Source organism: Anolis carolinensis, chromosome 3 (assembly GCF_035594765.1).
Source record: "Anolis carolinensis isolate JA03-04 chromosome 3, rAnoCar3.1.pri, whole genome shotgun sequence".
In the NCBI taxonomy this organism is placed as follows: domain Eukaryota; kingdom Metazoa; phylum Chordata; class Lepidosauria; order Squamata; family Dactyloidae; genus Anolis; species Anolis carolinensis.
Window position 1 is genome coordinate 66,769,201 of NC_085843.1, and position 24,879 is coordinate 66,794,079.

General features: G+C 37.2%; 1 protein-coding gene and 1 long non-coding RNA gene across 6 annotated transcripts in view; one reads left to right on the forward strand and one right to left on the reverse strand.

The window, feature by feature from the left end:
* The window catches only part of LOC134297436 (uncharacterized), an 89,845-nt gene that overhangs the window by 26,674 nt on the left and 38,292 nt on the right, over nt 1–24,879 (reverse strand). Inside the window, exon 3 of the long non-coding RNA XR_010004195.1 lies at nt 22,076–22,178. This is a non-coding gene — a long non-coding RNA (uncharacterized LOC134297436). The remainder of the gene's footprint in view (nt 1–22,075; nt 22,179–24,879) is intronic.
* The window catches only part of cxadr (CXADR Ig-like cell adhesion molecule), a 51,822-nt gene that overhangs the window by 18,375 nt on the left and 8,568 nt on the right, over nt 1–24,879 (forward strand). For 2 of the 5 annotated variants that reach the window (XM_062975006.1, XM_008107654.3), the window contains 6 exons: nt 441–601; nt 825–1,023; nt 5,881–6,045; nt 9,656–9,778; nt 9,892–10,030; nt 10,802–15,157. In XM_062975006.1, the coding sequence (XP_062831076.1) occupies nt 441–601; nt 825–1,023; nt 5,881–6,045; nt 9,656–9,778; nt 9,892–10,030; nt 10,802–11,069 (1,055 nt within the window). In that variant the 3' untranslated portion in view covers nt 11,070–15,157. Of the gene's footprint in view, nt 1–440; nt 602–824; nt 1,024–5,880; nt 6,046–9,655; nt 9,779–9,891; nt 10,031–10,801; nt 15,158–24,879 lie in introns of those variants that run through there. The other 3 variants (XM_062975007.1, XM_062975008.1, XM_062975009.1) reach the window with 3 other exon arrangements.

Genomic DNA, 24,879 nt, shown 5'->3' on the forward strand with positions numbered 1-24,879 from the left:
AAGAAAATATTAAAATATTATCTCTGAAAGACTAACAATCACTCTTTTCTCCCTTCTGCTTTGTAAAAACAAAACATTACCAGTAGATGGTTCAAATGATGTGATTTATTTATATGTGTAATGAAGCAAAAAGAAGTTATGACCTAAATCCAATATAATATTAATGGTGGAAACTGTGCAAATAATGTTATTTTTCTACTTGTGTAACAAGTAGCATTCTTGTGATTCTTAGGCATTCATCTAGTGTTACAATTGGGAATTGGTTTGTGCTATTGTGCACAGTATTGGACTCGGTATCTAAGCCTGCAACACATGTGTTCTGGTGCAATCACACTTTTGTTAATCCAACCTGTGCTGGTTTGTATCAAATTGTATATGTTTATATTTGTGCATTTTTATTTAAAACATTGATTTTAATATTTTGTTTTCACATTTTTCAGATCTAGCTAGTGGCGTAACAATCACTTCAACAGATCAGACCATGGTAACAAAGGCCCAAGGAGAGAAAGTGACACTATTGTGCACGTATGCTCTTGCAGCAGCAGATGAAGGCTCACTTGACATTGAATGGGTTATATTACAACCAAATGAGGAACAACCAGTAAGTAGAATCTTTGACAATCTTAATTTTGCATACAAAATTATTTGGTATGTGTCCAGATATCAGAAATGTGGGTTAAAACAGCATCTCTTAACAGCTAGCATTGAATTGAAAATGTTTTAAGACAATTATTTTATTTACTATTGGAAGAACAGAAATTTTGTTAAATAGAATTTACCTAGCTGAGATAATATTTAATTATTTTTGATCTTTTCCCTTTTAGGTAATCATGTACACTATGGACAGGGTTTATGATCAGTATCAAATGACTGGACGAGTACAATTTGTCAGTCAGAACCCATCATCTGGAGATGCTAGCATTGATATCCTGAATTTAAAACCAGCAGATACTGGCACATATCAGTGTAAAGTGAAAAAGCCTCCTGGTATTCAAACCCATAGAGTTCAGCTAACAGTACTTGGTAAGGTGTTTCTGGTTTTACCTTTGTGCATAGGACTCTTGTCAGTGTGGGTGCATATATTGTTATTTCTAAATCTGGTTGCAACAAAGAATATTTAATTGGTGAATAATGAGCAGTGGTGGATATGTTTCTTGGAATATTGTGACTATTTTATGTCATGTTCAGAAATAAATGGGAGATAGTCCCTTTTTAGAATAATTTCTTACAGCACACTGTTTAAATGAATAGTTTTTCATCTGAAATTTGGGTGAAGAGCTCTGATACATATACATCTTGCATTTTACATCCATTTGGTTCTGCCCATGTCATTGTGTGTTGTTTCATGTGGGTTTATTAGTGAAGGTACATGTGTACTTCCGATGCCCCTTCTACACTCAAATAATCCAGATTATCAAAGCAGATAATCCACATTATCTTCTTTTGAACTGGATTATATGAGTCTATATTGCCATATAATCCAGTTCAAAGCAGATAATTTGGATTTTACATGGTACTAGCTGTGCCCGGCCACGCGTTGCTGTGGCGTAGTCTGGTGGTGTTGATAAAAAATTGTTGAGGAAGTGGTGGTATTTAATATATGTTATATGCTTGTATTTCTGTTCAGTATGCATAAGGTTCTGTGTGTACTGCGACATCATGCCTGCTTTACATTTACAAACTGCAGTAGGACTTAAAGTCTGTTATCTTCCGCAAGTTTGGTCTCAATAGAACATTGCTTGGGTTCAGTGTTGTCTTTGGTTTCTGGGTAAACTTGATCTCCCACTTTGGCTGTGCTTCTTATTGAAGATAGGGATTGGATGGGTCTGTTGATGTAAAGCTTTGTAGTGCTATTCAGGTTGGTTACTATTGTTTTGTGTTGGAAGGAAGTAGTGAGACTAGAGGGGGTTTTTGTCCCTGTGGAGTATTGTCCATGTTTGGTGTTCAAAATCTTGTGTGTTGGGGGAAAGTATGAATACTGCAATGAGTCATGCTGATTAGCCTGGTTGCTTAGAAGCCTGGTTGCTTCCTCCATGGGGGTATTCTTGGCTGGCTGGTGTTAGCTGGCCCTGATTGTTTCCTTTCTTGAATTCCCTTGTTTTCAGATAGTTTCCCTTTTATTTGTTCTCCTGACTGTATACATTGTATTGTTTTGTATTATTTTTCCTGATTGTTTCCTGTATTCAAAGTGTTGTTGTTTATTTAATGTCCTGGGGTTTTTTTTGGTTTTTAATACTGGGACCTTGGTTTTGTTCATTTGCCATCGTTTGTTGGAAGGTGTTAGCTGGCCCTGTTTTCCCTGTGTTCATAGTGTTGGTGTGTTTTCACTGTCCTGGTTGTAAATTGTTGGAAAATTTGGAGCGAGGTGTTGTTGTTTCTCATTGGATTGCCCTTGCTAGGAACCAGACATGCATGCTACAATGTATCACCTTGATTATTATTTAATGGGCTTTTAGCGTGATAGGCTGGCTGCTTCCTGGGTGGTGGATTTCTGTGTTTGAAGGTGTTAGCTGGCCCTGTGTGTTTCTTGTTTGGAATTTCCCTGTTTTAAGACTGTTGGAAGTATTTTGCCTGTTTAGTATGTATTGTCCTTGTTGTTTATAAGATGGTAGTGACTTGAGCAATCTTGTTGTTCTGTCCTGGTGTTTTGTACTTCAACTCCCATAATCCCAAATAGCTGGTTTGGGACTGTGGGAGTTGAAGTCCAAATGGGGTCCCATTTCGTCAGAGAAGTGCTTGATTGTGCTTAAAGAAACGGCCTCGCAGCCCTTCGGAGGGCATCAGGTAAGCAAACTGAGGTGTCTCTGAAGTAATGGTGGTGTGGCTTTTTCTCTCCCGTCTCTCTCACCCTCCCTCCCTTCTCCCGCCAGCATTGCTTTCCCTTTTTCCATCTTTTAAAAATGTATTTTCTTTGAATTCAGTCAGGGACTTTGTGAAAAGGACATAGCGCGAACGCTGGCAGGAGGAGAGAGGGAGGGCGAAAGAACCAGGAGGGAAAAAGCCACACCACCATTACTTCAGAGACACCTCAGTTTGCTTACCAGATGCCCACGGAAGGGCTGCGAGGCTGTTTCTTTTACGTCAGTCAAGCACTTCTCTGACAAAATGGGCCCACATTTGGACTTCAACTCCCATAGTCCCAAAGCCGGTTAGTGACTGTGGGAGTTGTAATCCAAATGAGGGCCCATTTTGTCTGAGAAGTGCTTCATTGTGCTTAAAGAAATGGCCTCACAGCTCTTCGGAGGACGTCTGGTAAGTAAACTGAGGCATCTCTGAAGTAATGGCGGCGTGGCTTTCCTTAACCCATTTCTCCTCTGCCTCATTCACCTCCATAGTTTTGAGGACTTGCCGGATGTGGTTGTGTAGGCCTAATGTCCTCCTTCGCGTTACACAATCCGTTGGCCCCGGCCAGTGCAGTAACTGTTTTCTATGTTCAGTTGGGATGCTTGTGCGCTGCTGCCTGTCATTGACGTAGGTTTTCCAAGGGTGGGGGCTCCTTCGCGCACAGTGCAGTATTTGGTTTTTTGGGGTTTTGAGTGACTTCCAGTTTGAATTGGTTTTGTTGTTGTTGTTTTTTAATGTCTAAACACAGCCGGGATGACCATGTCTTTTGTGGCCAAGTTTCGTGGGTTTTGGGTGTTTAGTTTTGCTGTTTACCTTAAAGCAGAAACGATCAGAACATATAGATAGATAGATAGATAGATAGATAGATAGATAGATAGATAGATAGATAGATAGATTGTAGAAGGAGTCCTAGTATAAAGCCTGTTTGAGCATATTGCGGATATCTTTCTTGTTAGAGTTTGTAATTGTTATTAAGAGTCTAAATTCATCAAAGTGACTGGATATGTCCCAGACATCCATAATTGGATCAATTTGGGTTATAAACAAGTGTTCAAGAGGTGAAGTGAATTTGTGCAGAGATGAAGAGATCAAGGTATTACAGTGGAACTGATAGATTACAAATAATTCCATTAATCAGCAGATACTAAAAAGATGTCTCTGAATATAACTAAGCTATCTTGTTCCATTGAACAAGTACAATCTTAACCCAACGAGTCAAGGTGTTTATGCAGACATTGGTCATCATGAAAGAAGGAATTGCTAGATAGATGGGAAGATTCTCACTTGATTTTTTTCCACTCTGAGAAATTAAACACTGCTCCCAAAATGTCTTGTGAAAAGTAATATTGTTCATAGTTGAGAGAGTTCCTGAGAGCAAATTTGGACATTGAATACAGTTAGAGAGAAAGTAAATCCTGCTGAGGAGAGCAACACAAAAAATCATATGGGAAAGGGGTTTGAATATGGCACAGCTAAGCCCTCATCAGTCAAGTCAGATTGAAAGTATGCCAGGATTATTGACTTAATAGCAGAGCAGGGCCGGCCGGAGATATTTTTTAATGGGAAGCGGGGGTGCTGAAAAGCGCCCCCGCCACCCGCGCCCTGGCCCCGCCCAGCGTGCCCTGGCCCCGCCTCCCACGCTGCGTGGGAGGCGGGGCCAGGGCGATTAGTGAGGGGGGGCGGGGCCACAGTTGGCCCCGCCCCCGCCCAGCGTGGCCATTTTGCCCTTAGTAACAAACTAAGGGCAAAAATGGCTTATCTGGCTGTGCGCATGCGCACAGCCAGATAAGCCATTTTTGCCCTTAGTTTGTTACTAAGGGCAAAATGGCCTAGGTGTGCTGTGCGCACGCGCACAGCACACCTAGGCCATTCGGGCCTGACTTCCTGGTCGCGGCCGGCGACCGCCCGGGCGATCGCCGGCCGCGACCAGGAAGTCAGGCCCGAATGGCGCCCCTAGCAGCCAGCGCCCGAGGCGGCCACGTCCGCGGCCGCCTAGTAACAACCGGCCCTGTAGCAGAGGCTGATTTCGCAACCTTATTTAGGATGTTGGCTGAGGAAGTGTGTGTGTGTGTATATGAAAATGTGTTAAAAGATCATCATGCCACACCTACAGATTGCTGGAAGCTGCTTAATCATAATTTAACTAATGCATGCTGTGATGAATGCATTAGCCCCTCTCCTCCCCCTGAGGGCTTCATTCCCCAACTGTACCCATTCTCACACAGAAAAAACCAACATAGTTTTACTCCAAGATGTAGGGTACATTATACCATTTTGGTCATTTTGAGCCAAAAGTTTTTTGAAAACGTTTACAAAACCTTTGCCTTTTAGGGGCATGCAGAGGGACTCCAAACATGAATGAGATAAAGCTAAAATTAAGTGATGTTTGGCTTATGATAAGCGGATGAAAAGATTCACGGTTATTCTATTAAAAATACAATACAAATACAAATTCTTACATTCCTATTTATTTGTTCTTACTGTGTTGTTCACTCAGAATAATGTATCCACAGATAGGCACATACAATTTTTAGAAATCTTGGTCTAACTGTGATAATACATATCTTACAGGGAACTGATGATGCTGGAATTATCCTACATGTTAAATATACTATGAGGTTTTTCGATATAATATCCTTACCTTCATAAAGATGAATTATATTGTTGGAAGATATTGCCATTCTGTTATCTGAGTTGTTATAAATATGATCATTTGCAAGCTGGAGCTCAGACTAGACATCATTATTATTTTGACAGTTGTATTTCTAATCAAATATGTGAAAAATATTGATTTTGTGGGGAGCCAGGTGTGACATTTATAATCCTAACCATTGGCCTTAAAGTTGATTTCACATTTTTATGGGTGAAAATAACTACTGATATATATATGTGTGTGTGTGTGTGTGTGTGTGTGTGTGTGTGTAGACAAAGGGACTTGTGAACTGCACTACAGTTTCTAATGCAGATATAGATATTGATTGGTGAATACGTTTGTGGTGAAGACATTTCATTTATAGGCCAATTTTTATTTGTTAGAAAAGCCCACAAAGACCAGATGCTATATTGAAGGATCCCAGGAGATTGGAACAGATGTTACTTTGAAATGTAAATCTCAAGAAGGCACACCTGTCATAAACTACTATTGGACAAAAACTACTGATACAAGAACTGCTGCAGAACTTCCAGCCACATCATCACAGAGTATGTTGTACATTTCTGTCTTTGGCTTAGATAAGGGCATAACTGGTATATATCATGCTAGCTTCAAGTAATAAAGAAATTGAAGAAAAACTTTAAAATGCAAAAACTAACATTAAAAAATTACTAAGGGTATAATAAAATTATGTTCAAGTATGTATATAATTTGGCTGAGGTATCTCCTATTGCTTGACTCTTGTAACTAATAAAATTAGCATCCATGAAGCTTTGGTTCTGAGATCTAGCTGTGGCGCAAGCTGGTGAGCAGCAGGCTGCAGCTAGCTGAGACCAATCACTCTGGCCAAGAGGTCATGAGTTCGAGGCCAGCTCGGAGCCTGCGTTTGTCTTTGTCTTTGTTCTATGTCAAGGCATTGAATGTTTGCCTTATATGTGTAATGTGATCCGCCCTGAGTCTCCTTGGGGTGAGAAAAGCGGAATATAAATACTGTAAATAAATATAGTAGAGTCTCACTTATCCAAGCATCGCTTATCCAAGCTTCTGGATTATCCAAGCCATTTTTGTAGTCAATGTTTTCAATATATCGTGATATTTTGGTGCTAAATTTGTAAATACAGTAATTACAACATAACATTACTGCGTATTGAACTACTTTTTCTGTCAAATTTGTTGTATAACATGATGTTTTGGTGCTTAATTTGTAAAATCATAACCTAATTTGATGTTTAATAGGCTTTTCCTTAATCCCTCCTTATTATCCAAGATACTCGCTTATCCAAGCTTCTGCTGGCCCGTTTAGCTTGGATAAGTGAGAATTTACTGTAAATAAAAAGGCTGATGTGGTCCCCCTCATCCAGTTCTCTATTTAATAGCAAGCCTGTCCGTTTGGTGTGAACACACTAGGTATTAAGGCAAAATGAAAGTTAAGAGAAAGGGGACTTCAGCTATTGAAGTCATGGACTGGACTAATGTGAGGAAGGAAACAATTTTAAGTCTTCAGGCTTATGCATACTATTCTTGCTGAACTTGTGGGTCTTAAACTAATAGGACTTCCTTCTGATTAAACTTGGATGGGCTGCAGTGCACATTAGTGGTGTACCAACTACTTTAAACTTAATCTGGCTTTAGTTCCAATCTGTCATAGAATAAATAAATACAGGCAGTCCCCAAGTTATGAACAAGATAGGTTCTGTAGGTTTGTTCTTAAGTTGAATGTTTTATGTAAGTCATAACAGGTACAGTTTTAAAGTGTAACTCTAGATAGATAGATATAGATAGATAGATAGATAGATAGATAGATAGATAGATAGATAGAAGCTTTTGATAGCATAGGGAAGGGTTAACACTCCGTGGTGTTTGTTTTCTGTCCAATTATCACAGGGCCAGAAAGTGAGGCGACAGATGATTTCATCTCACTTTCTGTCCCTGTGATAATTGGATTTTGAAAAGTGTGGCTTGTTGTGGAAACAAGGATTGGTGGGAAAGCTTCAATTGAGACACGTTTTCCCCATTATAACTTTTTAGGAGTGAACTTCCCTTCCTAGTGGTAGATTGCTCTCACTTCCTGTTGTCTCAGTCCTGTTCTTAACTATGAGTAATCTGTAAGTCAGATGTTTGTAAGTTAGGGACTGCCTGTATACTATATATCACACACCATCTAGCTCCCAAATGCATATTTAACTTTGTAAACATGCTGTGGCTAGTTAAGATGTTTTTCTTTTTACATAGAGGCCATCCCTTTGCTTAAAAAACCCTATAAGTGTCTATTTGATCACTACTTTTATTCGTTTTGTGAGCTACAATAAATTCTTTTAAACTGCACCATTTTAATATAGGTTATGTTTAAAGATGAGTATATTATTGAAACTAACCTTCATTGAACTTTCATCCCTGTAACTCACATATTAGATGGCCCTTGGGGTCTCTTCCAACTTATGATTTTATGATTTGACATAAATAGTGTCGCATCAACTAGAAAAAACTTTCTCAAGCAAGTTTTTCCTTAATTTCAAAAATGTGTTGCCTTGAGAGCTATATAGTAGGGAAAACAGTTGTGCAAATGAAATGTATATGCAAAACTTGGAGAACTAACTTGCATATGCACTTCATTTACACAGACTTCTCCTTTAAGAATCAATTTGTATTGTGCAGTAAGTCACATTCATTTTTAAAGGGATATAACAAACATTTGTTTTATAATATAGAAATATTTCAATCACATAGTGTATTATCAGATTATTATTTTTCAATTTGTTAAGTTGCAAAGAAAATGCTAGTTTTCAACTAAGCAGCTGCAAGAAAACACTAACTGAACCATAAAAGAGTATGGAAGATAATTATACCATTCTAGGATAATATATGTTTCTATGGACAAGTCAGAGCATCCCAGATCCCCAAATTAAGCTGAGCTCATGTTAAAGAGATGAAATGAGTGTGTGGATGTGAGTTTCAGACTTCTTGGGTGACATAAATCAGATAAAGATAGATCAAAATATGTTACTACAAAAAGCAGTAACAAACATGTACACAATACCTTGAGTTAGAGCACTCCAAACTTGTTTTCTAAGAAATGGGAAACTGAATTTGTTCCTAGATTTCTTTTGCTACTATCACAAAAAATTAAAAGCACATTTTTTCTATACTACTCTTGCATCACTTTATCAGGTTTGTTGTGTCTTAATTGTATCCAGTGTACAAAACTTAAATGTTTCTTCAGTACCTAAATCCCAACAAAGTAGGTTGGGGAGGGGAATTATGATTGTAGCAATAATGTCACAAAAGGCGTTGAATATCCCTTATCTGAAATTCTTGAGACGACTATTGTTTTGGATTTTGCATTTTTTGAATTTCAAAATACCTATACTTGCATATACACAAATAATGAAAAATGAAATGTCACATACGCCTTATATGCAGAACTTGAAAGTAATTTTATACAATACTTTAAGTATGTTTGAACTGGGATATCTGAGTCCGCAGTGCCATATATTCCAATTCAAAGCAGATAATGTGGGATTTTATTCAGCTGTGTGAAAGGGGCCTCAACCTGTAGTTATTTAGCTGTCATGAGTACATAACAATTTAAAAAGGTAAAGCTTTCCCCTGATGTTAAGTCCAGTCATGTCTGAATCTGGGGGTTGGTGCTCATCTCAATTTCTAAGCCGAAGAGCCGGCATTGTCCGTAGACATCTCCTACTAGCAATGTGAGTAGATCAATAGGTACCACTCTGGCGGGAAGGTAACGGCGCTCCATGCAGTCATGCCAGCCACATGACCTTGGAGGAGTCTACGGACAACGCCGGTCATGTGGCTGGCATGACTGCATGGAGCTCTCTTACCTTCCCGCCAGAGTGGTACCTATTGATCTACTCACATTGCCATGTTTTCAAACTGCTAGGTTAGCAGAAGCTGGGGCTAACAGCGGGCGCTCACTCCGCTCCCGGGATTCGAATCTGCGACCTTTCGGTCTGCAAATTCAGCAACTCAGTGCTTTAACACACTTCGCCACCAGGGCTCCCATGTAACAATTACCTAGCTGTATTTAGGATCACCACTTAGTCACAATTTTGACACTAATTGCCACTATCATAATCTTCCCCTCCCGATCTTGTTAGCTCATTTTTGAAAAATTCTAATAGAAGGTTGTATTTACAGATCCAGATACAGGTGTTCTTTTGATGAAAAATGCTTCCCATGTCCACTCTGGCACATACAAATGTGTGGCTTCAAATAGAGTTGGAACAGATGAATGTTCTGTTATACTGAATGTCACCCCCCGTAAGTATGACTTGTTACAGTGAAATAATACATGTAGTTAATCATTTATTTACTTTGTTTTAAATATCTAAATTAAATCTCTTATCCCATATAACTTGTGTTCTTTGTTTTAGCTGTGAACAGAGGTGGTAGAATTGCTGGAGCTATTATAGGATCTCTTCTAGCTATCGTATTAGTTGCGTTAATTATCTTCTGTTGTTTCAAGAAACGAAGAGAAAAGAAGTATGAAAAAGAGGTACACCATGATATCAGGTATGTAATTTCATTTTTCATTTCCCAAATTAAAAGCTGGGTGTTGTTTTTAACTTTTATAAATAATTTATGAAGCAAGTCAAATACATATGCTGTGGAATGTGAGGCACTTTGAATTATAATGACGAGAATTGGTAGTTAACTTATAGGATACCTCCTTCTGTGTACTTCTTTTTGAAAGGCCCAATAATATCATACATAGGTCAGTGAGAGTTGTATACATCACCAATAGGAAGTTAACAAAGTCTGCCTTACAAAGCAGATAAGCAAGTGAACAGGAACAATGCTAGCTTGCTTCTTTGTCACTCTTCATCTCCTTTTGAAAGCAGTTCATCCCCGTACCCTCATTTCAAGACTCCTTTTAAACAGGAGAGAGAGAAGACTAACTATTCTCCCTTTTCCGTAAGTTCTCTTTTTAATATGTGAGGATATATAGCTTATTCTTATTGGTAGTAGATTAAGGCTGCCATAAACATAGCAGTTATAATAATATATAGTGCTTCTAAGTACATTGTTCAGTAAGATGTACTGTTAAAATATGGCTACTAATTCCTATGAAGAAGACCAATCATGTTGAATCAGCTAAAAATCTTTTTTAGTTCAGCATGCTTTCCCACAAATATGATGTAAATGTAACAGCACCCTCTCCCTTGTGCTTCCAACAACCAATATACAGAGATATATCAGCAGCACTGGAAGATGAGTTGTAGGATATTTCTTAGGTTTTTTAATGGATCCTTTGTAAATTCTTCAATATGCTTGTTTTTACAGGGAGGATGTTCCTCCTCCAAAGAGTCGTGCTTCAACTGCCCGTAGCTATATAGGGAGTAATCGGTCCTCTTTGGGTTCAATGTCTCCTTCTAATATGGATGGATATGCCAAGACTCAGTACAACAAGGTACCGAGTGAAGACTTTGAACGTACTCCTCCTCAAAATCCAAATTATGACCCTCCAAAGGTAGCAGCACCTAATCTAAGTAGAATGGGCGCTATTCCTGTGATGATTCCAGCACAAAGCAAAGATGGTTCCATAGTATAATGTGGCAGTAATTTATACCTCAGCAGTTTAGTACAAACATTGTTCCTGTTCTACACTTTTATGTATACATAGAATTGATTTTGAGCATCAAGAAGTATGCTTGGTTCACCACCTTTGTATTAACTTTTGACTACGTACACTAAAAACTGAAGCTTTTGAAAGAAAGAAATGTCATTGTTGACAAAACATAAAACAGTGGCGATATTTAAATTCCATGGGTTGAATAAACCTGTAGATTTTTTGTTTTGTTTTGTTTTAAATATTAGGTGATATGAATCTATGATATGAAGTGTTTGTCATTACATTTTTAGAATGAATGAAGTATATCCAATACCTGTTACAGTAGAAGAAATGTTTTGTGTAAAAAGTCTAAAAAGATGAACTTAAATTCTTGTGTTAACAATTCTGAATTAATTTTCCTCAACATTTGAATTTTTAAATGAATGATCAGTTATAGTTAAGCATGCTGATTAAGCACAGTTGAATTTGAGCTTAATTGCTTATCATTTTCTAGCAGTGGTCTCCCTCTTACAGGATAACTATAGTTTTTGTATCACCATGCAGCATGTTCTGAGAACATAACATTTCTGTTTCGGTAGATAATGATGTGTGCGCAAAGAAAAACACAACATATATATTTTAATTGCCCATCTGACCAAAAGAAGAGAAACAAACAGGAAGAAAACTTAAAATCGTTTCCCTAAATTAACATTTGGGATCAGTCCTGCCTAGACAGACTGATTGGAATCAACTTGGTTGCAGTATTTAGTCTTCTGAATTATCTTGAATTAATTTGGCATCCATGTATAGAGCTAATCTGGATTGGTCTTTGATTGATAAAATAATAGCACTATTATGCTGGAAGAAAGGTTTAATATTTTTATGTTGTGCCATTTTTGGTTGACTGAAAAAGTGGGGCAGGGGGGAATCCACTGCTTCCTGAATATCGTCAATGGCTTCCTCCAAAACTTTTTGAAGACTTTTTAAAATAATTAATTCTTCCCATTTGTATTCTTAAATGGTTTTTTAAAAATAAAAACAGGGGATACCTGGAATATTATAAAATGAAATGCCAACTGAATTTAAGATTATCATCTAACCTGTTCACTTTGTAAATAATCAAAGAGCTAGGAAGCTGTTTACAATTAATTTGTATGAAAGTGTCTCCACTTTCCCCCATTTCACAAATGTAGAATATCAGTTGTAGATATTTATACCTCCATTGTAATTAAATATTAGTTTGTAAATTTTTCTCCCATATTAGTAAAGTACAATAGCTGCATTACTTATTCCTATAGTTTGAAGACACTTGGATTATCTGTGTGTGTATAAGAGTGAAAACATTGGCTGCAAATACGTCTGATTTTCTTAAATTGCCCATTCTGAAATTTTCACATGTTAGAATAATGCTTAATTTCAGATCAGGTCAGTTATGTAGAATGTGTATATACCCATACTGCTAATGTAGATAGTACTGTATATTCAATTTTAAATGTGTAAATAGTTCTCATTTATTGAGATGTTCTAGGTATCTGACGCTCTTGGATATAAGCTCTACCTTTTATTTCTTTTTTCATCTGTGCCTTTTGAATAAACTTTACACCTGATTGTACATTATGTTTCAACTTTGAAATATCTTGGTGCCTGGCTTTACTTTTTCTTAATGGTGCTACAAGATGAAATTATAATTTTCAGTACAACTCTGTGACTTAATCCCTTTTTACTTGATGTTTAATTTTTCTTACCAATGTTTTGGATGCTGTTTAAATGACTGCATAATGTCCTGTATTTCAAAATGGTTCCTTTTTGTGTTTGTTCCTAATTTTTTCATGAAGCTTGATAACTATTCCGTGTAAAATGTATTTATCTCCCCCCAGCCAGCTTTCAAAGTACTGGAATGCTATATGAATTAGATTAAATTTGCCTAGTGACTGATGGCTATTGAAAAGAAGATAGTAGATAGATAATAAATATGAAATGTGCTGTATGTAAGACAAATTTCTCTAAATATTTAACATAGTAGATTTGCTCTAGCTCTACTTTTTTTTTTACACACATACTGGTACTTGGAACCACTTTCAAATATTACACAGAATTGGGTGGTTCCATTTTGCATTTCAAATTTCTGGTTGAGGTCTTATGTCTCGTATATTCACCTACCCAAATAATCCCAGACTGACATCTAGGAGACCCCTGTGTTAAACCCTGCTTTATTTCACAATGTGATGCTAAATTTTCTATAGATGAGAGAGAATTTAATGTGAGAAAATACCTGTACTCTAAAGTGGTACCACATTGCATAAAGGGTAGACTGGCTCTCGTTGAACAACTTTTCAGAAGTACTATGTTTTGTGCTTAATGAAGATGAAGTGTATCTATGTGGCATTGCCCTAGTGTTCTCTGCATCTAGTATAAGTGGATAATATACACAGTTGTGTCAAGTACAGCAGTCGGGAAAATGTCTGAAATGTTTACAGCTTGTCACTTCACATGAAAATAATAAATGGATAGAATGAAGGATAACCCACTGTGCCTCCGAAAAACAGCTCTTGGGCTTTGGAACTTTGACAATGTCTACTTGTTTATAAAATTGCATGGTTTTTGTAGTAATAGGATCTGGCATAACAGATCTGTATATTTTAAGTAAGAACTCACTTCGGACAGACTCTGCTTCAAGCATTTAACTTGTAGACCCAACCGAATGACTAAATACCAGTCTGAAGGACAACTCAATAAGATTCCAAAATGTCATTTTTAGAAAAATGTCAGATTTCCTTCAGGCTGAGGGTGCCCCCATCTTCTGTTGTTCTATTATATTTTGTTATATTGTATTGTTCTGGGCATGGCCCCATGTAAGCCGCCCCGAGTCCCCGTTGGGGAGATGGTGGCGGGGTATAAATAAAATTTATTATTATTATTATTATTATTATTATTATTATTATTATTATTATTATTCTGTTACTGCTTTGACACAGCAAGCAGCTGGAAAATGCAACAGTCTTGCATTGGTAAAATGAGAGAGGTTGTGACCTTAGATGGCACTGTGTTGAAACTGCTAAACTTTCCTCCTTACCCCACATGGTGGTAGAAGTAGCATGATCAATTTGTTGGTAACCACTTGCCATTTGTGTCCTCTCTCATTCAGAATGATGTCTCTGATTCATTGAGAAATTGTTCAACAGTTGCTCATGGAGTTGCTGAACAAGGTTCAACTGATAGGGAAGGATTTGCTCAGTGTGGAAGTGCTGTTATTTTGTTAAAATGATTTTGACTTTTTTGAACAAGCACTGTACAAATGAAGCCATTAGTTTATCTAGAAGTATTAATAATGTCCAATTGCAAGCAGTGGGAAGAGAGCATAAAACACAGTCCTTATTGGCAAGAAAATACCTCATATAGCAATAATACCCAAGTCAAAAATCTCTTAAGAGAGCCAGTGAAAATCAGGTCCACCTATAGGGTAGTGCATGTGCATTAGTTCAATATTTTCTTAATATTGATCTTCTATCTTAAATATAAATCACAATCTTAATGTCTTTATGGCTTACCAAAAATGGAATCTAATGTGAATGTGTAGATATTTAATAGCAGCTAAAAGAAGACATCACTATGACATTTTCTTTTATTAATAATGATTTTAAAGGGATTCTTTATTAAAATTAGAATTACAATAAACTATTCATTACAGTAAATAGCCAGTTGCATTTTAACACTAGCTTTTCTAGTTATGGTGGTACTATCTATATTGTAGCTGTTATGAAAATACTTCTTTTCTTAGCACTTGAAACTCTCTTCCTGCTAAGACTGTTGAATTTTTTAGAGCTGAAAATAAAGGCCCGCATACCATTGAGACCTTCCTACTTTGCATTCATTATTTGGGTGTCTTAGGTCCTGGCTGTGTTCATGCAAACTCAGCAATTGGATCTGTAATAGAGGGCATTCATGAGACATGATGATGATATTTGATTTGGTAGTGAATGCAGTTTTCAGATATTTGAAATGCATGCATTGGCATTTGTAGGACAAGTTAAACCGTTGTAGTTTCATAACTTATGCACTACTTGAAATAAAGTTATTAGCAAAAACAACTATTTTACTTGTGCAGTGTGTCTGTGTTTTTCTTTCTGTCTTCCTTCTGTCCTTTATATTTATTTCAAAAGGATAATTTGTTGTGAATCTTAATTCTTCATTTTCTGTTTGTCTCTTTTTTAAATCTGACTAAATCAAAGAAGATAAGTCAGATACCTGGAACAGTTCTTAACATAATGGGAGTATGAGGAACATACTAACTACTTGTATTATATTGGAGATAAGCAATTGTCATGGTTATTGATGTTTAATGAATAAATCACATGTAATTTGAATCACTATACATGATACTACTATTCTAACATTAAGGCAGATAGTAGAAGGAATCTCAAACTGTCTTCCGATGTTCTATCATATTTGTCTTACAATTTTAAAGAACTTGAAATCTTTAAACAGTATGTTTCTATAATAAAGGGGGCAAAAACAATGTTGAGCTCTGCTTCCCTCTACTCTTGCTCAATTCTTTGATACCTGATGAAGTTATTCTTATGCTTCTTTTGAGTGTAAACACAAAAAATAGCCAAAGCAACAACATTATAGAAACATTGTCTTTATTCTGCATTTATTCTAAAAAAAAGGAAAATTAAAGTAGCATAGCCTGACTGCAATAGAGGGGACAGAAGTCTCTCTTTGCATGTTAATACTCTGAATACAGTCAAGCTGATGCATCTTTACTATCATCAAAATGGGTTTGTCATTTTGTTTATTCAAATAATGTTACATTTCAGTTTAATGTAATTTAAGAAAAAGTGCAAATCACATTAACTCAGAATCTAGAAGTGGCATGTGTGGCATTGCAGACATTTAAATATTCATAAAAATGATATTTTAAAGCAGACATGTCCTCCAGGTGTTTTGGACTTCAACTCCCACATTTCTTAACAGTTGATAAGCTGGTTAGGATTTCTGGGAGTTGAAGTCCCAAACACCCGGAGGGCTAAAATTCACCCATGCCTGTTTGAAAGATATATTTATTGATGAATTTATGCATACTTGTGTTCAGCTTTATTCTTGATTCAAGATAATTTGATCGACTGATGTTAGGCTTAAAAACAGCTTTTGGTAAATAGTAGGGTAGTAAAAATATCAGCCTCATATTAATTTACCAATACATTTAAGACAGTCATATGTTATATCCAGTACTTGTCAAAAGTATAGACATGAGAAAAAGAGTGCTTGTTACATGTTGTCAGAATCCCCCAGAGTACATCCTAAGAATAATTACGCCAAAGTAAACCACTTGGAAAGCAATGCTAAACCTTAGGCAAGGTTATATGGGTAAAAGCAAACCCTTGCATCCTATAAGCTAATGGTGAGCAGTTATTAGAAGAAAACCTGAAATACAGGAAAATTGACTCTCTGCTCCTTGGTGTTGTCAAAAGATATAATTTTGCCAATAATTTGTGAGTATCTATTTCAGGGATATATGTTGCATCTGAGACAAATCCAAACTGTCTATCTGCCAGTACTGCATAGGACACTGATCCATATCTTAATATGAAATCCAGTTTCACTCTAGCTAAGCGCTGTAACATATGTTTGGCTTGTGATCCCAGTCAAAATGCAATTCAGATTAATATATAAACTATCAACAATTCAAAAATGTAATTATGATGGAAGACTCAAGACTAGGGTCCAAATGAGAGTGGAGAGCTTATGTTTTGCTCTTTTGCTCTTGGGATCTGGAATAATTGCACTTTGGAAATGGAACTGAAACTTGGAAGCAATCACAGCCTTACATTACTAATCCTATATGAATATTTCTCATGGAGAAATGTGTCTTCTATAAAGAAAGGAGATGCAAAATTTCTACATAGGTGGAAGAAGGGAGCTTCTTGCTATGTAGAAATTTTGCATCTCCTCTCTTATAGAGGACAACAGTATACTTTTTTTTAATTTAGGAAAATGGCCACACTATAGATGGATTGATTCAATCAAGGAAGGCAGAGCTGAGTTTGCAAGACGGGTTAATTAATATCCAGGGATCTCTCAAACATAGAATTACCATTAAAGCCTTTGAATCAATGTCAAATAATAACAATCATGCTTTTCCAATATCTAAAGTTTGGATGGATAATCTGTTGAACTGCAATTCTCACCAGCTCTGGGTAGTGTGGCCAGAGGTGAAAAATAATGTCTGGGATACTTGCCCATTCCAAATTCTGTAATCTAAAACTAATTTAAAGTTCATGGTTTATAATTATTTTGGAAAACAAAGACTTATCTAGCACAGGTTGATCAACATGTTTAAATAAAAAAATTAAAAACTATAGATTTAATCATGATCATTATCATCACAATCTTCAAACATTTATATCTTCAAATCAAAATCTCTGGTGATATTTTAAGGTTTGTCAAAGCTCTGTCAAAGGTCTTCTCTTTCTGTTTTATCTTGCACCAGTGGCTTTTATTTAGTCTATATTAGATCATATGGGTGCTAGGTAGATATAATTGAAAAACTATTTGAGACAGCATAGATGAAAACAATATTCTTGAGCTATAAGCAAGGTGACATCTTTGGGCACAGCTGGTAATTTATAGAACATTGCTGAAAGCCTGTGTTATAACTGCCAGTCTTCACTACGTTAGTTGTTGCTTTATGAAAGCGAATAGGCTGTCTTCTTCCATTGCTTCTTTTTCTGTAACCATCAAACTCTTGCAGGTTGTGACAAATGCAGTGCTTTGTCAATGGAAAACAACCTTTTTGTGAAGAAAAGGATGCTTTCGGTGCCTGGAGTAATAATGACCAATTCCTGCCTGTAATTTACTTAGGATTTTTCAGTGGTGAGAGGAAGTTCTGCGAACTTTCTGCGAAGCTGGGGACATTTTTTCACCTTTTAAATAGTTTTCACTTTCCTATTTTTAAATATGCATTTTTCTAGATCAAAAGTGAACTTCTGCTTTTGATGATGGTGAGAAGGTATTTTTGGCAGTCCATAAGGTGCAGTTACTTTTCTCTGGTTCGAAGGGTATTGGCAAGTTTTAAGAAGCATAAGTAGTGTAGGAGTGATGAATATTGCAAACTACAATTGCACCAACTAATCTGCAAATAGGGCGGCCATTAGTTAGAATGGATTAAGCTTACTATTTCTAATAGTGTCTGTGTTTCAAATACGTTACTATAATCAAAAGTGGGAAGGAGAGTTCATTGAAGATACCTCTGAATGTTATATCCAGTCTAATAACAAACAAAACCCCTAGCAGATGATAAAAAAAATGGTTGTATGTTTTCCGGGCTGTATGGCCATGTTCCAGAAGTATTCGCTCTTGACGTTTTGCCCACATCTATGGCAGGCATCCTCAGAGGGTGTGAGGTATGGAGAAACTAAGCAAGGAAGGTTAATATATATCTGTGGAAAGTCCAGGGTGTGCAAAGAACTCTTTGTCAGTAGGAAAGCCAGTGTGAATGTTGCAGTTAATCGCCTTAATTAGCATTGGAAAGGTTCATCTCCTGGCTACCAGTATTTAAAAAACTCCAAAAAAAACCCTCAAAAATCAGAACAGTAAATAAGAAGCCACACTCTGAAAACAGAAGAGTTCCAAGGGCAGCTAATGACTCTGAACAAAGGATGCCCCCAGGCAGAAATAGCCAGGAGATGAACCTTTCCAATGCTAATTAAGGTGATTAACTGCAACATTCACATTGGCTTTCCAACCGACAAAGGGTTTTTCTCACACCCTGAACTTTCCACAGATTTATATTAACCTTCCTTGCTTAGTTTCTCCATACCTCACAACCTCTGAGGATGCCTGCCATAGATTTGGGCGAAACGTCAGGAGAGAATACTTCTAGAACATGACCATACAGCCCGGAAAACATACAACAACCCTGTGATCCTGGCCATGAAAGCCTTCAACAACATGATAAAAAAATGGTTCTACTTGGGACCCTGACGAAGAAGCAGTTAAACAATATAAAGTGATCCCTTAGTTTCCTCTGGAATTTTTGTACCAAGACCAGTTATGAATTCCAAAACCCACTATATACAATGGTGTAGTGTAATGGAATCACTTATATAAAATGGCAACAGCAAGACCCAGTTTTTGGATTTTTTTTCAATAATATTTTCAAGCTGTAGAGCAGGGGTCCCCAAACTAAGGCCTGGGGGCCGGATGCGGCCCTCCAAGGTCATTTACCTGGCCCCTGTCCTAAACTTTAGACTTAGGGTTGACCTAAGTCTACCTGGTCTTTGGAGGTCTCTTGGTTTACTTATGGTCTTATGAGATCGTCTAGATGGTCTTTGAAGGTCTCATTGCTTAGTTACGGCCTTATGAGACCATCTAGATGGCTTTTGGAGCTCACTTTTGTTACCTATGGTCCTATGAGACCGTCTAGATGGTCTTTGAGGGCCCCTTTCCTTACTTATGGTTTTAAAATTGTCTAGATGGCCTTTCGGGGCCCCTTTCCTTACCTATGATCTTATTAGATTGTCTAGATGGCCTTTGGGGGTCCCTTTCTTTATCTATGGTTTTCTTATGAGATCATCTAGATGGCCTTTGAGGGTCCCTTTCCTTACCTATGGTCTTATGAAACCATCTAGATGGTCTTTGGAGGTCTCTTTACTTACCTATGGTCTTATGAGATTATCTAGATCAGGGGTCCCCAAACTAAGGCCCTCCAAGGTCATTGACCTGGCCTCTGTCCTAAACTTTAGACTTAGGGTTGACCTAAGTCTGAAATGACTTGAAGGCACACAACAACAACAATTCTAATTTTGGACTATTTCATCATAGTCCGGGCCCCCAACAATCTGAGGGACTGTGAACTGGCCCTCCACTTAAAAAGTTTGAGGACCCCTGCTGTAGAGTGTAGATGGTTGAATAAATGGATACAGAATCCATGGATACAGAGGGATAAGTTCTTTCCCACAACCACTGCCCATGCCACTTGCAAATATGCTCCAGGGCTTCAGTCTTCCACAGCAGGGTTTTAGGGTAGAGTATTGGTTTTGCTAAAATAGGACTGTGACACACAAGTCCAAAACCCTGCGCGGTCATAGAAAGCTATCAGCTGACCTTGGTCTCTCTGACCCTCAGAGAATGGCCATGACAACCCTCCCCCCTCAAAAAAAACCCCCAAATATAATGTTCAAGAGTCAACCTGAATGGGCATAACAACAAAGTGGGTACTGTAGCCCCCGTGCTAGTGCTTAATGAAGCTGCTGCTTCAAGAATAGCAACATTGTTGGATATAGCCTAAATTCCTTTTTTATATATTAAACAGCAGACAACTCTAATGTTTTATATGAATGGATGGGTGGATGTCTAAATAGGTAGGTAGAAAAAATGTAGTTGCTTTTCTTGTGAATAACTTGCTTTCTCTTCTGGGCACAATCTCTAATATCATGAGATACGTTTCAAGCTGAGTTTGGGTCTAAAGTTGACAACACCACACTACTAAAATAATCTTTCCTTGGAAACAGGAAAACAAATAAGCTCTCCTGCGTAGCTTCAAAAAATACAAGATGACAGGTTGTTGCTTATAGAATGGTGTAAAATATTAACCAGAAACTTAACCTCTGCGATAAAGTGAGTAGTTCATGGTCTGTAGGGAATGTTTGCTTAACCCAGGCTAGAAAATGCTCTAATATTGATTTTATTTTTTGGTTCCAACTGAACTGGATGTTCAGTAGTCCCTAAGCTATGGCAGCTTCCTTTATTCTTGTGATTCCCATTTTGGTTTGTTTGTTGATTTTTGTTTTTTATTTGCAGCTAATCCCAAACTTTATCTGTAGTTCTATATAAGTGGAACTGAGACTTACGCTTTGTAATCAGAATCAGCAGGCTATTTTAATAAGAAGCTGATCTCTGTTGGTAACAAACACATACACTACGACTGGCAGGGTCAGTCCTAAGTAATTTTCTATCATCTTTCCCCCCTCAGCTGCTTCTTAAATGTTCCAGTTTCTTTCACTTTCTTCCTTTGTCATCAGTTTCCTTCTTTTGCTTTTTTGTGTGTCAGGAGTGACTTGAGAAACTGGTATGTCGCTTCTGGTGTGAGAGAATTGGCCGTCTGTAAGGATGTTGCCCAGGGGACACCTGGATGTTTTGATGTTTTTTCCATCCTTGTGGGAGGCTTCTGTCATGTCCCCACATGGAGCTGGAGCTGATAGAGGGAGCTCATCCACGCTGTCCCTGGGTTGGATTTGAACTGGCAACCTTCAAGTCAGCAACCCAACCTTCGAGTCAGCAGTCCTGCCGACACAAGGGTTTAATCCACTGCGCCACCGAGCGCTCCCCTTCTTTTGCTGAAGAAATAAAGTGCAAAAAATAGTTTGTGCTAAATAAACTCAACAGTCGGCATTCATTTAGCAGCAAGGACTGGATCTTGCTCTTGACTCAGACAAAGCAAACTGGTTCAACCTCTTCTGGTTTCTGTGTTCCTCCCTCATTATTTTTTACCATCTTGACCACATTCTGATTATGGCACCATGTGGCTCAGTTTTCTGTGAAGTGTTAGAAGATATGCAGAGAAACCTACTTGGGCTATCTTGTCAGTAAGCTTTGTATACCATGGTTAGACAGACCTGGTTTTCAAAGCCTTCAGAGCTAGCCAAACCCTGAGATGTTGCACCATGGAGAGGAGTTTTAATCCAGCAGTTTTATACTACTAATGTCTCAATTTTCAGCTATTCAGCTTTTCTGTCTATAAGGCAGCAGGCAATGTACATTCTATTTAGATTTAAAGAACTGTGGCGTAATAAGTCACTCATAAAAGATATCAGTCAACATTGTACCTCGGGGTAAGACATATTGCAATATCCATACCATAAGGTTGTATCAGCATTGAAGAACAACTCCACCAATGAAGATGATTAGGACCAGAGACTAAACAGGTTCTAGACCACCCTAATGTAAAAATTGTTCCAGCCCTTGTGAAAAGAATGTTTTAATCATAGCCTCCTGGTGTTACTCACTGTTCTTTATTTCTTACAATGTGATCTTCTGTTCACATGTCTTGATGGCTTTTGCTTTTAGTGAACCCAGGAAGACTTCTTTTTAGTGAGCTTTGTTTAAGGCCTGTTGAAACAGAGGAGCCATTAAGTTGTAAAAGCAGTCTTCTTCCTATACAATATTCATCAATCATTTTCCAAGTGAGTCTCATTATATCATTCGCTGTTTTTGTGCAAAGGCAGAAAGTAGACCAGTAATAACACTCTTTAAAAAATGAAATACATACAGAAGCTTTTGTATAATATGTTTAGGAAAAAAATATTGCTTGTAGCACTGAATTCTGGAAAATAAAATTTAGGACAGACTTTGATTCTTTGAGTGGTAGTACTGTCATATTATTTAAAATGTAAGTAAATGCAAAACATTTCTCCACACATCAACAACACAACTGTTTTTTTATGCTTACATTTATGATGTCATTGCAGGTATACTTTATTATTATATTTATTTTTATCCCACTTTTTCCCATGGGTGGGACTCAAGATGGGAGGGGGGGACAATACATACCTCTATGTGTTACAAATGTATGTTTTAGTCACCATATTCCATAACTGAAGTATTTTATTCGACTCATAAGGATCTGGGCTTAAGAAATACTTCCATCATTAACTCATAATACATAGCCCCAAGTATTGTATTCTGTCTTGCCATTATTAATTTTTATTTTCAATTCTGTATGATTAAATCATTGGAGCTGATCCAGCTGAAAACTTCATTGGTTCCATTCAATTATTTAATGGTCCATTTCCTTTCAATCCCTTGTAAAGTTCATGTAAACACTAGTTAGCTAATTTTAAAAACTTGTATGTATTGAATATATAGTATCTTTAGTTAATGAAATATTAGTAATAATATTTTACATATGTTGTCTTATGAAAAAGTTTTAGCATGTAATTGTTTTCATAAAACACACTAGAATGGAATGAAAATACATTTATGGAAAATAGAAGTACTGTACTGGTAATATCCCAGTCCCTGATGAAGGGATAATTAGAGTGGCCAGAAGCGATAAATAGACCATCTAAAATGTGTGAAATAAGCGAAAGAGTACTTTAGATGGGAAGTGGTCTATTGTACTCCTTGCCTGATACAGAAGAAGCCATAACATTCCAGAAATCCACTTAATATGTGCAAGAAGAAATGTCTGACCTGTGGTTTCTTTTTTCTTTTTCTAATGCCAATCTTAGAGCCACAATCTAAGGCTCTTGGAAATAACATTTCTTGGTTCACTGCTCTTGTAGGAAGATATAAACTCCTGAGACAGGTCTTAATGCATCAGATGACAAGAATCTTTAGAAGCAGGAAATAGATTTTACTCTTCTTTTACATGGAACACATAGATTCTGATGATACCAAAAAGTTTAAGACATTGACTGTTCCCTGTTTTCAGCAATGCTGTGTTTATAATGAAAAAATATGGTTTTGTTAGCAGTTATGTAAAATTCCTTGTGTCAGGTAATCTCTTAGAAAACCCAAATCAAGCTAACCAGTGCATTCTGCTTAATTTGTTTCCAGCACTTGGCTTTTTATGGTGAGTGTAACTGAAAACTTGTAACATGAATGTCCTTGAATAGGTTTACGGTTGCTATTTTTCATGCTCAATGTCTCTTTCATTTTGTAGCTTCTGTACTAAGTAAATATGAATGTTTACTGAATATTTTATCTTATTCTGGCATTAATTTATATTTTTCTAATTTCTATCACTTATAAAATTGCTTTATTCTGCTTTAGAGGTTCAGCAGTTACTGTTGTCCTGATTTCACCTGGCTAGCCTCGCTTTTAGTTAGAAGTTGCATAGCTAAAGCAAATTATCTGCCTACAGCGAAAGAAAGCAATCCTGAAATGCTGCACCATGCAGATGAGTTTTAACCCAGCAGCTGTATGTGATTAATGCGTCATTATCCACCTTTGTTGCAGAGAAATATGTATTTTATTTATATCCAAAGAGCTGTGATTTAACAAATCACTTATAAAAGACATCAGCCCACAATGTACCTGGAGCTATGTCATAATATAGGAAGGGATCATGATGAAGTCATCAGACTGTGCAAGGATATGTGCTCTTTTCTCTTGTAGAGCAAAATCCAGTAGAGCGTTGTTTGCACTCAAGACATCAAGTCCTGCCTTGTATTACTTAATATGTGGGCAACCATTGATGGATAGGAGAATACATCAGGAATCTTGACTAGGACCACACATACCCATTGTACCATTACAATAGGACTCAAGGCCACTTACTTTTAAAAAAAAGTTTTTCCTGGACCTAAAATGTCCACCAGGGGTGGGGATGCATGGCAAAAATTTTCCTATGCTTCTTACAATGTGACAGAAGAGAAAATGTTTCACCACTGAGTACCACAAAGTAGCCCAGAACAGCCTCATATATGTTTGCATGCTGCCTTTTGCCCAATCCGGTTCAAAGAGGTAAAACTTGCAAACAGGCCATGGAAAGCTCTGTTTGCCCCAGCTACCCGTATTTACTAGAATCTAATCTGCTTCCGAATCTAATGCACGCCTCAGTTTTCAAAACCCTGAAACCAAAAAAAGTATTTGCTGATGAATGTAATGCACAGCAGCAAAAGGTGCACTCTTTGTAATATTACCATTACAGTTGCTGCCTGTTTAGAAGAGCACCAAAGCTTCCTGAAATCTATAGAAATAAAAATGTAATGTCCATCAGTGAGGGATCTCATATCCCCCAAACTACTCCACAGAATGCTATGAAATTTGGATACAACATAGCATTCAGACTTCTGTGTATTTTAAA